Source organism: Pagrus major, chromosome 2, assembly GCF_040436345.1.
Source record: "Pagrus major chromosome 2, Pma_NU_1.0".
Taxonomy (NCBI): domain Eukaryota; kingdom Metazoa; phylum Chordata; class Actinopteri; order Spariformes; family Sparidae; genus Pagrus; species Pagrus major.
In genome coordinates this window covers 17216099-17231563 of record NC_133216.1, presented here as the reverse complement: position 1 = coordinate 17231563, position 15465 = coordinate 17216099, and the positions used below count along the sequence as shown (strand labels likewise).

At 42.0% G+C, this 15465-nt stretch overlaps 1 protein-coding gene across 1 annotated transcript in view; it reads left to right on the top strand.

The window, feature by feature from the left end:
- Positions 1-13585, top strand: part of LOC141009821 (lissencephaly-1 homolog) — a 37385-nt gene extending 23800 nt beyond the window's left edge. The window contains exons 4-11 of the mRNA XM_073482542.1: positions 636-710; positions 995-1201; positions 6249-6417; positions 8362-8464; positions 8572-8800; positions 10163-10264; positions 10418-10574; positions 11572-13585. Coding sequence (XP_073338643.1) covers positions 636-710; positions 995-1201; positions 6249-6417; positions 8362-8464; positions 8572-8800; positions 10163-10264; positions 10418-10574; positions 11572-11645 — 1116 coding nt within the window. The 3' untranslated portion in view covers positions 11646-13585. The remainder of the gene's footprint in view (positions 1-635; positions 711-994; positions 1202-6248; positions 6418-8361; positions 8465-8571; positions 8801-10162; positions 10265-10417; positions 10575-11571) is intronic.
- The last annotated feature ends 1880 nt before the right edge of the window (positions 13586-15465 follow it).

The following is a 15465-nucleotide window of genomic DNA, read 5'->3' as shown; positions in this document are numbered from 1 at the left end:
CATCACTGTAGGCCAAGGGAAATGGTAATGGGAATTTGACACCTTTTTCAGACATTTCGTGGATCAAACAATCAGTTTATTAATCGAGAATAATGAAAATAATCATTAGTTTATTTTTATTTTGTATGAAGTGACAGAAAACATGCCACCACATTGTTTTGTTTGTGTCTTGGCAGTAAGAAGCAGACTGTATGTGCCATGAGGTCTGTTATGTAAAAACTAGTGGGCTGCTCGTGGTATTAGCCTGCAGGTGGAATCAGGCCTCCGTCTGCCAGGACTGCCACAAGTTAACTTCCACCGCTGCCTCCAGTACCGGGTGTGTGGCTGTAAGCTGCCTAAGCCTTTCTTGTCTGCAGGAGATTAGCTTGTGTGAGAAGGATTAGGACTAGGGTGTGTGTTTATGTGTGTATGTGTGTGTGTCGTACAGTAGGTTGGCGGTGTCTGGCAGTCAGTGTTGGCCTGTGAGGGGTGTGTAAATAATTCCCTGTTCTTTCTTACTATAGCCAGAGACCTCAGCATGCCACCCCAGCTGGCCCCCCTCCCACGGGCCTCACTGATTATGCTGAGCCCACGACTTTGATTGGCTTTCTTGGCATGTTTGCCTGATATCCTTTTTTTTTTTTTTTTGTCAACAGAATGAAGAATTGGATAAGAAGTATGCTGGCCTTTTGGAAAAGAAATGGACCTCAGTCATCAGATTACAAAAGAAGGTTTGTGGAGTTTTTTCCTGCTCAAAGAAGGCTTGTGGGGATTGTAGTCTTGTGAATGGTTTGTGACATTACTGCTGAATCCGCTGTTAACACTAAAAGGAAGTCCACCAAGAAAAAGATACATTGATTCAACTGTATGTCATTTGTTTAAAACACAGACTCCAGCAAACAAACGCTATGTTTTATGAACCTATGTATTTACTTCCTGGAGCAATTATCCAGGCATGTGCACATTTCTACATATTTCCTCTTCGCTGCTAACTTGTACCTGTACATTCGAACAGGTGATGGAACTTGAATCCAAACTGAATGAAGCGAAGGAAGAGATCACCCTTGGTGGGCCTGTAACTCAGAAGCGCGACCCCAAAGAGTGGATCCCACGCCCACCAGAAAGGTACGCGCTGAGTGGCCACCGCAGTCCAGTCACCCGCGTCATCTTCCACCCAGTCTTCAGTGTCATGGTGTCGGCCTCTGAGGATGCAACAATAAAGGTGAGTGCAGCCAGGTGGTGGGAATGGTGGTTTGACAATGGATGTGTTGCAGAGCCCGGTGGAACTGATGTTCTTACTTTTTTTTTTTCTTATTTGAGATGGTTTTGAGGGTTTTCCAACAATGCCCTGCAGAGATCTGAGAGTCTGCAGGTTTTTCCAAATAAAAGCTGCATCAGGTGGTTTCACTGATTAGTGTCTTTGGGCTGAAGGTGTGTAACTGGGTGAAATCTCTGCTGAACATCTCCAGTATAAACCTGCAGGGTTGTGCTCCCACTCTGCACATGATCAGATAACTGATCTGTTGTGTGCATCTATTGATGTGTGTTTCCAGTTCAACATAACCATGTACTTCATGGGGTTTCTCAGAATAATCAATTAGTCAATTATCAAAGTCAAAACTGTGCGTTGCTGTAGACTAATGGTTTATCTGAGATTTTAGCACGGTAATATGTGGCATCATAGTACATTATGGTAGGCTATTCAGAGCCTTTGAGATGGCCTTGTTACAACCAAAGGTGGACATAACTTTGGTCGTTGTTGAACATATATTTAAATATGTCTTTTTCGACATAATGCTGAATTTAATAGACAGAATTTAAGGTATTTCAAGAGGGTAAGACCTCCGCCATCCCTTCTAGAAAGCAGTAGTTCTTATTGCAGTCAAACAGTATCACTGTTGTATTGAGGACTCTACACTGGTTCCATTTGAGACCTTTGTGATGAGAATTGATCGTTATTTGATGAAAAGAAAATATGATAAATCTCCTACTGACTGTTTGACTACTTCGAGGAATTAGTTGATGACTACTAAAATGCAGTAGTCATGAATGCCCTACTGTATGTATCTTTATGTACGTACACCTCTCGGTACGTCAAGGTTTCAAAGCCACAGTAGCAGCAGATGAAACCCTTTACAAGTCTCATGATGACCATGAAAGGTTTCAGTGTTCCAGGGATGAAAAGCTGCCTTGCTTATCTAACATCTTTGGTTTTGAGGACATTTTTCACTGTGGACATGTAACTGCTGAACTAAAGCATCATAATAAACAGATTATATTAGGTTTGGCAACAGATTTAGAAATAAGGATAAGATTTATATATTTGTTTTAGATGAATGTATAATTTAGCTTAACAGTGTCAGCTGACATGTCAGGCATTAATCAAGATGAGACAACAGTATTGATGTCAAACTGAGGTCACAGATGCCATCATGTGTTGCAGAGCTGGGTTTAGAGTGAGGTTATTCAATAAGCAGTTTTAACGGTTGTGAATATAGATGTTGATGCAAGTCAGAAACATCTGGTCGACTCGTTTGAGAACCCTGGTGATGGATGAGTCGTCAAAACAATCCGCAGGCGCGCTGATTAAAATGCCCCTTTCAGTTTCATCAACTCGATAAAATAACTTGAATATTTTTCTTGAATATCCATTTTTCCACTTGGAGGATAAACTGACCACCTTCTCCAATCCTTTTTCTCTCTCTCACCAAAGCAAAACAACCTCATTAATTCAGCGTGTGCTGTCATTCAGGCAATATCAACAAAACCGATCAGTGCTCAGTGTCTTACAAACACAAAGTTATGTCAGTCCACATGTTGTCACTTTGTAAACACCTTTAAGTATACATAGAGCTTAAGTGTACAATATGTACAGTAGTCACACGAGACAAGGTGTTGAACAGTTTATCTTTTGTGTTAACCACAGCCCGTTTAAAAAGAATATACATCTTAGATATAACCTAATGGTGACTAGAACAATTTCTACAAACCGTTATACTGTGCATACCCAGCTTACACAGACAGCACAGCTGTGGCTCTGTGGGTAATATTTGAGTATGCTAATATTCTCATTGAAGATGTTTGGAGTAAAGCTGGGAGAAATGTTCAAACATAATATTCCATGCACATAATGGTTTCAAAGACAAAAAGACTACATAAAAGTATCTAATGTGTGATTTTGGAGCTTCCTCTGTTCATCTTTGGTTATTAGCCAACTAAAAATGAAGACATACAGGGTGTAGATCAGTGTGTTTGTTTTCTCACGTCCTCCCCACATCACAGTAATAGGATGCAGGTTTAAAATCAACAGAGTGGTCTTTTTTTAATTTATTCCAGCTTGGTTTCAGCTCTACCACACTCAGCTTCTGCTCAGTCTGTTGAACGCTGCTCCTCTCTCCCTCAATCACTGTTATAACGCTCCTTTCTAGACACGCCCTGTATGTCACATCTTTCTCTCTCTGTTGTCTGTGTATCCCTAGATTCCATATATAAACTCTGTTGTCTGTCTCTGGGCTATTTTTGCTGCAGCAGCTCTCTCTTGCCTCACTGCACAATGCCAATACTCTGTTGAGCTGTTTGTTCTGCATATTTTATTCATGAGACAATAAGAGACACATGTACATCTCCTCAGCTACACCCACACAGCAGGCATTCCTCTCTCCGTTTTGGCATCTTCTTCCTTTTCCAACCCCACCCGTCCCTCCCACTGCGACCCCGCCTCCAAGCATCCTGCCTCATTTATCTTCCACTTAGAGCATCAGCTGCCCCACTATGACTACCCTCCATCGGAGCTATCCATCCCTCAGGAGGAAATCTTAAATTCAGCCCTGCTTTCTTGCTCTTCTTTCATGGCTGCCTCGTCTCTCAGTGGCCTGGCCTGGCTCCCCCTGTGTCCTACTTTTCTCCTCCTGAGCAGCTCTGTTAAATTTTTAAGAGGAGTAGACCTTGTGCTCTTGACTCTCTGTCACTGACTGAGAGGCTCATCGGCTTTCCACCTCATGCCAGTGAGCCTGCCCAGCCTGATGATCAGACTGAGCTGCTTTATATTCATTTCATTCATTCAGCCCAGTATTGTGCTCATGTTAGCCTATTTCTTGTTGAGAGGAGAGGTGTTTTTGTTTAATTTTGTCCAAATCAGCCAGTAGTTTGTCACATATCCATCCTGTTGATGTAATTTTTAGGCAACAGAGGCTACAGTAGCGATTGCTAGGATCTATTAAACTATTTCCAGGCTCTTACTTGTGAGCATTTGCTTTCATCTTAGTCGTTGTTGATAGTTAATTGAATATCTTTGCGTTTTGAGCTGCTAGTTGGACAAATAAGCAACTTGAAGACATCTCAGGCCCCAAGAAATTGTGACATTCGTCACTGTTTTTGTTAATCTATCATGAAATAATAAATAGTTGCAGCCCTTAAACAGTTTACTTAAAGCAGTAGCTTTGGTAGACAATTTGGGAAATCTTTCTTGCCAGGAGTTATATGAGAGTCAGTAGCAGCTGGCTAGCCTTAGCCTCGCTTAGCATAAAGACTGGAAATGGGGGGAAACGGCTAGCCTGGCTCTGTCCAAAGGTAACAAAATCCACCTAGCAGCACCTCTTAAGTTTAGTAAATAATACGTTGCATTTTGTTCTTTGTTTTTTATTATTTGTACAAAAACAGACATATAAAAAAGATAAATTCCAGTTTTTAAAGGTTTTTAGGTTACTATTACTTGGTTGGATCTTGTTGCCAGGCAACCAAAATAGACTCCAGGAAGTAACCTGTCCAGGCCTGAAAGACAGTTGGTTGGTATTTCTGTATGTCAACTTCCAATAACCTGTACAGAGGTGGCAATCTTACTAATTTGCGACTGCATTTTTGTGGCAGCTTGTGGATGTAATTAACTTCCAAGCTATGCAGAAAGATTATGCAACACTCTTAATCTTACCCACAAAGTTGATGTTTGCGTTGTCGCTCACTCTTTTAATTTGCCACTCTCTGCTCCTCATCCTCCCCCTCTGTTTTCCTCGTCCTCTCTACTCTGCAAAAGTGGCAGATCTTTGCATGACAAGATGGTACCTTGAACAGCTCTAACCTTTCACAGTATGTAAATCAGCAGGTCCGGGGCGCAGCACTGTGCTCACTCAGACATGTAAACCAGAGGCTATGTTAATTTAAACAAGGGCAAAGAGCCTGTGTGTCAGATGACTTATTGCTTACTTCATGAATGGCACATCCAAAGGAAGTTTTTTTTTTTATTATTGTTGTTGGCCTTTGAATGAGAGAAATTTAAGGCATTTTCCCTGGAAGAATGTAAACTATTAATCATCCTGAAATGGGGCAAGTTTGTTTTGGAGGAGTGCCAGTAGGAATCATTGGTGACACAGCATTGAGTTACAGGTAGTAAATGGATTATGTGTGCTTTAGATGCTGCTGCTAAATACCGTTTTATGTGTGTAGTCTGTTAAACCTGGTGTACCTCCAAACACATTAACTGCATTGATCTTCTCCAGGATAAACCCCCACTTTGCACTTTGTACCTTGCAGCCATCTGCACTGTCTGTAGCTTCCTTTGGGGAGGGGGGAGGCGAGGAGGGGTCTCCTGTCACCGTCTGCCCAAAATCCCTCACCCCAAGAGGGGACCCAAGGAGGGTTTATCCCTCCGTGACAAACCGTCTGTCTGCTTGAAAGCCAGAGACGTAACAGCTTTCTCAGGCTAGAAAATCAGGCTTACTACTGTTCACTCCATATTCTGTCTGTACTCCAACTGGCAGCACCGTACTCAACACAATAAACTGTCTCTCTTCTCTTATCAGGCCTAACTGTAACCCTAATCGGCATGCTGGCACATGCGTCCCTGCCATTAGCAACAGTAATGCGTCACAGATTCTGTAATTCAATATAGAAAGAGTGTGTGGTGTCTGCAAACTGAGGCCTGTAATGAGCCGAAGACGAATGCCATTGTAGCATGATAATTTTTAATCATTCCTCCATCAGTGTATCTTATTGTTGGGACAGTGATGTGACTTCTTTGAACAGCTTGACTCTCTCTTTCTCAGCTTGTTTTGGCTGTTGAGCTGAGAGATCAGGTGACATGGGGCCACAGATGATGTGACATTTGGGGGCTTTGCCGGGGTTTGGATAGGGATTCAGTTTGAGATGAACAGCAGAAGTGCGTTTCCCAGTGATATACAGACGATTATATTCAGTATGGCTGTTCATGAAATGTGTATATTCTCCTATACATAGATTTCCCTCAAGCTGATGTATGAATATGTTTTCCTCTGCAGGTGTGGGACTATGAGACAGGAGACTTTGAACGCACACTGAAGGGCCACACAGACTCAGTCCAGGACATCTCTTTTGACCAGAGCGGCAAACTGCTAGCATCGTGCTCCGCAGACATGACTATCAAGCTGTGGGATTTCCAAGGCTTTGAGTGCATCAGGACCATGCATGGTAAGAAGATAAAACTGTTTATTTTAGGGCTGCAACTAACGATTATTTTTACTGATTATTCGGTTAATCGTTTAGTCTATATAATGTCAAGAAATTGTGAAAAAGGTTCAAGTGACATCTTCAAATTGCTTCTTTTGTCCAGCCAACAGTCCACTTTATTTTCAATCATAATTGACAAAGAAAAGCAGCAAATCATTACATTTAAGAAGCTGGAACCAGCAAATCAAATACAAAGTTGCCACCCTAGCTTATTTGTGTAAAAAAATAATCTGGACGTGCTTTTTATGACCACTTTTTGGCAAGTAAGGAAAAAAACCTGAGAGTAGAGAACAATTTACAGCTATGTTTCACAGCTGCCACCATTTGTGTTATCTCTGTGATTGTGCTCTGTTGTGGTTATTGCTGTATGAATGCAGCTTGTGACTTTACGCAGGGCTCAGGTGGTGCAGATGCTGTTCGTTATCACATTTGATGCTGCTGATGAGCCTCAATCTGCTCCAATTCACAGCACCCAGATTCACGACCACCTCTGACAAATGGACTGTTTTAGCCATCTTGTCTCTCTTAGTACCCAGACTACTCTCCACCACAGTGCACTTCTCCAGGCACTTGTATCCAGCTCCTCTCCTGTAATCATGTTTCTCTTATTTTTGTACTTTTCTGAAAAGCTGCAACGCCATTGGTCATGTCATCAGCAGTGGCACACCCCCCTCTTTTATACCGTTTGCCGAGTAAATGATGGCAGCGTAGTCTACATGTGCCCTCAGGCCCTGCTGATTTGAGAACTAGCATTTGAATCATTTTTTTTCTTTGTTGGATTTGCGAGAAGGCCCCCCATCAACCAACCAGCAGCAGCCCAAACAATAAGAAGCCTCAGCATTGCTCATTTTCTTCTCCTCTTCCCACATGTGCTTGAAGTGCCCCTTTAAAGCCTGACTTTGAAGCAGACATGAATGAATATCCATTAAATAAATAAGCCTACTTAGCGCCCAGACGAGAAACGCTCTGGCTTTATTCAGTTTATGCTGTAGTTGTAAATCCTGCATTTTGTGCAAGTGAGCAACAGATTTCACTGGTTGTGAATCTTTTTAGTTGTAAATGAGGGTGTGAGCTCCTGGCACATTTCCTCAAACAGACGAGCTGCGTTCACACTGTGCAGAAAAACATTTAAGTGCAGAGATCACCGTCTATTACACAGAGCCTGCTGTCTAGTTCTTTTACCCTCCATTTCCTCTCCATCTTTCCTTTTACTACTCCATTCACTTTTAATTCATACACTCAACCCTTTCCTCCTTTTTTCCATCCACTCCTCCTTTTTTCACATCTTCAAAAAAACATAAGGCCAACTGGTGAAGTAGATTAGTGCCGATTTGGACAGCAGTTTAATTATCCTCTTCAGCACCAGATAGCACTTTTCAGTGTAGCTGCCACCCATTATTATAGCCTGATGGCATGTGCCTGCGCGCGCACACACACACACACACACACACACACACACACACACACACACACACACACACACACATAACCACACAGTTAAGCTGGCCTTTTAGAGTATACTTACTGTTGTCTTCATCTGTTTAGCAGCTTAAATATGGCCCAGCGTCTAGGTAATTAGGCATCTCTTATTCTCCACGGAACAAAGTAAGCCCCAGCAAATTGGCTGCCTCGCTTGTCATTTAATTGGCTAATTATGACTAAACCCATAGTTTTTCGGCGCTGTTGGTGGCTGAATGCGTGTTTTCTAAAAAATCGTTGGTGAGTTTTGATTCCTATGATTCTTCTGTTTCAAGAAGGGTTGATTAAAGAGATTGTGTGTGTCCATCTGAAATGATTAGATTACATTTTAATCTAGGTTCAAATGTTGCGTTTCGTTGCTCAGAAAACTTTATGATGGTTTCTCGTTCTCACTTTGATCTTGTTTTTGTCTTTTCTGTTTTCTAGGACATGACCACAACGTTTCGTCTGTAGCCATCATGCCCAATGGAGATTACATTGTTTCTGCCTCGAGGGACAAAACCATAAAAATGTGGGAGGTGGCAACTGGGTACGCACCCTCCAAAGACACCCTTAAAACAACTTTATTTTATTTAAGTATGATATTCAGATTGATTTATTGCATCCACTCTGACAATGCTGTTTTCTGTGCATCAGCTACTGTGTGAAGACCTTCACAGGCCACAGGGAGTGGGTCCGTATGGTGCGGCCCAACCAGGACGGCACACTGATCGCCAGCTGCTCCAATGACCAAACGGTGCGCGTGTGGGTCGTGGCCTCCAAAGAGTGCAAGGCTGAGCTACGGGAGCATGAACATGTGGTGGAGTGCATCTCCTGGGCACCAGAGAGCGCCTACCCCACCATCCAAGATGCCACAGGCTCCGAGGTAAAGGACCGCTCAGACATGGAGGGTTTGGAGGCATCACGAGCCCTCTGCATGCATTTCGTTGCACCAACTACAGTATATTCTTGATCAGTCATACACTTGATTACATTGGCTAAACTTCCTTGATTGAAAACAGACCAAACAGGTAAAGTCATTGTTTTGCGCCATGGCAAACAAACTCTGATTATAATGTGGTTTTCGTACACTATCAGATGAGTATGTTCCTTCTCTACATGCGTAGCCATGTCAGTGAGTCTTGTACGTCACTGCTGGGGCTCACAGCCACGTGAAGCTTGAAAGCTTGAAAGCTTGAAAATGAAGAGTGTGTGCATGCATACACCAAAGGAATATCAGCATGACCTAGAGTCAGCCCACACTCCCTCCTCATGCCTTGTGATCTCAAGTGTGTCCAATTGTAGCCTTGTCAGATTAAAACAATGTTTGCCCCTGCAGCAGTTGTCCCAGTCTAACCTGTGAGCGGTGAAAAACAGGGTGCACTGGTGTTGTTTGGTTTATTGAAACATGCACATAAGTTGCGTTTTACTGATGGAGACCTGATGCCAGAGAGACAGCTTTTGTCCCAAAGATGTGCAGTGATTGCCAGATTTTCTTTCAGTTTTGTTTTGCTGTATTGTGACTAGACAAATAACTGTACACAAAGTATTTTTTTAAAACAGATGACAGAAACAAATGAAAATGTACAAATTAAAAGGTAGATGGCACAGAAATGGAAAAAGAAATTTAAAGAAATGTAAAACAAGTCAGTTTACAACATTGATGGTGTTGTCCAGTGTTTCTCAGTAGGTTTTTTGTTTGTAGAAATTGTACAGACAGAATCATAAAAGCAAGGTTATGTTTAGAAAAAACAGAAGAAAACTGGATTTGTGAATGCATTCACAGACCACAGCAGTTGAAAATGTAGATTCACCGATTCTCCGGTTTTTGCTCAGATGCACCTGCCAGCCTGTTTGAACACAATCTCCACTGATGCAGTAAAATCTATTAGGCATGTAATGACTGTTACTTCCAGTGTGCCTGAGCTTTTAAACATCTTTGTTATTGTGTTAACAGTACTTGGTGGTTAATGTAGTGATCTCTTTCCCATGGTGACGGATGATGTATGGATTTCAAGTGTGCCTTATTTCCATTCTAGTGAAACAGGAGTTGATGCAAGGCCGTAGTACAATTCCTTAAAATTAGATTCAGTTTTAAAAGCATTTGGTCTTTGATTTTTGCCTGATTTGGAGATTTAATGTTTTAGAGAAGTATTTCTGTGCTACAAAGAAAGAATTACACGCATGTTGTATAAGTGCTGCACCATTATTCTCCATACTTAATTTTTCTGTCTTTGTGTCTAACCAGTCCAAGAAGAGTGGTAAGCCAGGCCCCTTCCTGTTGTCTGGCTCCAGAGACAAAACCATCAAGATGTGGGATGTTAGCATTGGCATGTGCCTTATGACACTGGTGAGGACCATCTTAGGCTAACAGCCGTTACAAAAACCATTTCATAATTTGTGTGTGTATCTGAATATTTGGGTAAAATGTCAAGAGTGAAAGCATTTTGCCTCATGAGTGTGATGCAACTGGTGTCTTTAGCAGTGTCTATTTGTCTCACAGGTTGGCCATGACAACTGGGTGCGTGGTATCCTCTTCCACCCTGGAGGCAAGTTTATTGTGACCTGTGCAGATGACAAGACCTTAAGGATCTGGGACTACAAGAACAAGCGCTGCATGAAAACCCTGTGTGCCCACGAACACTTTGTTACCTCTCTGGGTAAGCAGCCCCTCACCTCCTGAAACAAAGCTTCATTTTTGTTATTGTTTGGCCAGTTGGTCTCCTGAGGTGCAGCGGGAACCTCTCTCGCTCATTGGACAGTGGAGCTGGTTTCACAAATATCTGCTGTAGCCAAAGGTTGAATAATTGTAAAGGAGCCCAGTTTCTCCACCGGCAGCGCGTTGAGCGTCCTGAGGGTTGCTGGCAGCTGGGGTTTAAGAGGTAGACAAGCGCTTGAGGATTTTCCTGCCTCCCCCTCCTCGTATGTGCAGCTTTCCAGCAGATCAAGGCTCGGGAACTCTCTTGAGGAGCTCTTCAGCCAACTTTTCCTTGGCAAGCCGTTTGAAACCCAGTCCTCTTAAATCCTGCTTCAACCAAAGAGGATATCGCTGTGAGCTATTGATATGATGAATTCTGGAGAGGTGTGGAAAAGACAAAGCACCTTTGTTTGAAATCATTTGAGAAAAAAATATTATTTTCCACCATTTTCTAAAAAGTATTAGTGCTTTTGCTCAAATGTGTTTGCATTCCAGCCTGATAATCGGACTGAATCACCATCTCACCTCTTCATTCAGCCTGCCCTGACATCATTTTCATGTTTGCTCATTTTTGGGAGGCTTTTTTTTGGTTTGGTGTTTCCCCTAATGAATCGGTAGTAAGGGATGCATCTTTGCTGCCAAAGTTTTTTTCAAGGGCTCAAAGGAATGAAATGCTTTGTTGTCAGCAATTTGGCCAATCAATAAGTTGACTTACACATTGCTCCAGTGATCTTGTTCACATTTCTCTCTATTTTTTGGCAAATTTTCAATCATTATTTTCACTGAATGCATCCTTGAAAAAATTGGAGATAGACTATCTGAAGCAGGATACCGTCCAGATTACTGGGATAAATGTGTGCAGAAGTCTTGTTGTATTAATTCCTCAGTAATTCTCATCTTAAGGAGAGCTTATTTCCTCTCTTTTGCTTTGTTCTGATGATCTTTTGTCTCTTCCACAGATTTCCACAAGGCTGCTCCCTACGTGGTCACTGGGAGTGTAGATCAAACAGTAAAAGTGTGGGAGTGCCGCTGATTTGGACCTTGGAGGATTGGACCACCACCCCAATTACCCAGGCGCTCCTCTGGATCCCACCTCCCTTCCTCCTGCCATCCCACCTCTCCCTTTTCATCCCACCTCCCCCCTCCCCTCACCTAACCTAAACCTCACCTGCACATCATCATCTCCTCCGGCTGCACTTACCACCATGGTTATTTACCCATCGCTCTCTCTGGTCCAATAACTATTGTCCTTCTATGTAAATTCCTTGATGTAGATCGAGCTATTAAATGTTACACAAAAAAAGTATTCTTGCATGGTAATCCAAAATTGTATACTGTAAATTTACATAACGTCTAGAAGTACCATAGGTTTACCACGGGGCTGGCCGTCTGTCACGCAGCCTTACCGACCACCCGAAGGCAGATGTTTTTGACTGGGTGTAAAATGTAGGGCACTAAAAACCGATAATTTAAGAAATGACAGTGTCTTTATGTGTAAAATTTTTTTTGTCTATTTTTTTATTTAGGATTTTTTTTTCTGTTATTTCTCTCCTTCACTGTCGTAGTCTGTTGGTGCCTAGCTTGGTGAAACTTTCGAGAGATAAGGCAGGAAGAGCATATATGATGCGATAAGATACGATTGTCTGTGGGGCTTTGTTATTTAAATAATCTGTAGCTTTATAACATCACTTCTCAAGTGTGCATACCATTTCTCTTCATGTGGAACTAGGTAATATTTTAATGGCTGTATATACGAATGTTTCAAACTGTTGTCCTTGGACCTTGGGGGCTTCAAAACAGCTTTGTACTCTTGTCATGGTGGCACATGAACCACTGCTAGGCTTTAGATAAATTATCCCATTTAATGAATCTGCAGAGAAGAATAAAAGTGGCTTTGTGGATAACCACAGGAAGCCCAAATGTAGAGAGCAAGTTTGTTTGGCTTTCGCCGTCAGTGAGCACCCTGGGTTACAACAACACCTGAGCAGAGTTCAGGGATTACACCCGTTTTAATCTCAAGCACTTGATAAAGACCTTGGGTGTGTCAACTTCCTGTGACCTTGCATGTCCAACTTGAACTGGAGCCTCTGTCCACTCCTAGTCCCCTGACTAGTCAGTCTTGGCAGGGTTTGGTGAACCATAGGAAATATGTAGTCAGAAGATGCTCACTTGTCCCACGGCGCCTTTGAAGACTACAAGCACGAGCTTTGTGTGAGATAAACCCGCTAAAGAGAAAACATAAAGGCATGATGAGGAGTCAAAGTGAGCCCCCTGGGTTTGATATCTGGGATGTGCAAAGATCTCTAATTTCTGAGGGGAGAAATATATGTTCTGCTTAATGAAAAATGGTTTTGAGTAAGAAAAAAATCAGTTTTCTGTGAAAATATGAAATGTAAATTTAGCTTGTTATTAAGAGATTTGGCAATTTTGTATTATCGCACTAAAGGATGAACTGGATGGGAATTTAGGGTTAGTGAGGAAATGCTAGCAGCAGACATGCTAAGTGATCTGTTGATGGTGTTTGTCTGTAGAGGGGTCTGATGCTGAGGTTGTTTTTTTGATATATGGAGGAGAAAGCTAAAGCCTGAGCAGCTGGGAACTCTACCGACAGACACCTCAGACCACCTCATATGTATGCAAACGTCTTCTGAGTGGCTTTCCTCAAACTGTAAAACAGGAAGATTTTTTTGGAACGACTGGAAAATAACTGTAAACCAGTCCACGCTGTAGGAACAACCATTCCACTCCCCTTGGAGGACAAAAAGAAATGAAACATCTTGCTTCTAACTGTAGCTGACAAGGTGATTCATTAATCTTGCACATCCCTGTTTTCACTGAATCTTTGGTCGTTTAATGATGATCAAAGACAACATTAAGATTTAGTGATGTTGATAAAATGCATAAACCTATAATTTCTGATTAGCCGTTTCATTCCAATGCAGTTCTTGGCTAATAAAGAATTCCACTGCTTAACTGATCTTCTTACCTTTGCTTCTTTGCCACATTTTCCTCCTCTTCCTGTGTGTACTGGATGTGGTGATCTGCTGCTCAAGCTCCTGCTAGTGGCTACTGTGAGCCTAATGTGACCTGTTGATGTAGCACTGCTGCATGTAAACCTGCACCAGAGGCAGAGCTGTCAGAATGATACTTTTTAAAAAGCTTAAACACTGGAGCCTCACTGTCAGAGACCGATTGGTTTAATAATGAGGTGAAGAAGTGTCTCTGTGTACTAAATGTAGGTAGACATTCAGGAAAATATGGTTAGTTTTCTTTAATGCTGAGACTTAAATGAGAGGATTGATACCTTTCCCATATTTGTACTGTAAATACAAAGCTGCTGCTAGCAGCTGGTTAGCTTAGCCTAGCATACATGCTGGAAACAGCTGGCCTAGCTATATGTAATGATAACAAAATCGGTCTGCCAGCACATATAAAACTCAAACAACACATTGTATCTCGGTTGTTTAATTCGTATCAAAACGAAGTGTAAAAACAGCAATATGCCGTATTATAGTGGGTAGATGTTGGAGTATATCTCAACCGGACGCCATTTCACCCCCCTGAGCGGCGAAATCATGACCTGCCCTACTCTTATCTCTCATTGGCTAGTAACCGGATGTTAGCTCCAACTACATATTTATCATACAGATATTAGAGAGATTTGCCAACCTTCTCATCTAATTCTCGGTAATAAAGCTCACAAGCCTTGTTCCCCAAATGTCAAAGTACTGCTTTTACATTACTGTGTCCTTGGTTGGCTAGCTTAACAAGTTCAGACAGCTCTGTTCACTGGTTGTAGAAAGGCTGGTTTTGTTGTGTGTGTGATTTCTGTAAATGCATTGGGATTGTGGCAGACTAAGATGTCCCAAAGGAGAATCCTATACTCTTTCAGGGAATAGTACTCATGTCTCCCTTTGGTGTGTGCCCCCCTTACAAAGGTCTTATTTTTTTCTACAAGCTGTTTTCCCTGTCCTTTTGGGTGGAGAATCAGCTGATTTTGTAGTACAATTTGGCATGGCTAATGAAGATGCCATTGTGTTAAATGTTCTAGCTGAAGCCAAAAATAGAGACACTTGTCAGTACAATCTGGTTTAGCTTGATAAATCAGCCTCCTTTTGTTGGTTCAGCACTGTGTGACCAACTTTTGAAAATGAGTCTCTTCAGGATCACGCTATGACAAGCCAGACCATTAAATGTAAATGAAAAACTTCTTCCCTTCCTTGGTTTTTACTCAAGGAAGGTGTTTAATCAAAGGTCAGGACGATGTGTGTTCTGTTTCTTTTGTAAGAACCGGTGGAAAAAGCTACAACACAGTTGCTGGTGTTGTTTGCAAGTGTGTGCCCTGTTGAAGAAAAATCCCCTTTTGCCATTCACAGGTCCCAAGCAATCCCTGTGCTGCTCTGGTCTGGTGTGTGAAGGGACTGACAGACAGGTTTTGACTGTCTGTGGGTCGTTTCCTCCGGCCTCAAGTCCACCTGTCCTCTGTAATCTGCCCGTGAACCACATCAGAGGGCTTCAGACTGCACAACAAGCTCCTACAGGAGAGCTCATGATGTTTTCGCCACTATGGTCTCACTCTTCACTCAGCAAACTGTTAACAATATACCTGGATGTCATTATTGTTTGCGATATAATAAAAGAAGAAAATCTGCATCTGTGTCGTCCTGTTTATTTGTTTGAAGCTGTAAGTTATTGCAATGTACTCTAAACAATTGTATATTGGGACAAACCTTTGCACGAGTTAATTTTATTAATCTAAAGTTGGATCAATTAAATTATGATTAGAAGATGACACACACTCAAGAAGCAGTTTTTATTTATTTATTTAAATTAATTAGATTGTTTGTTTTTTA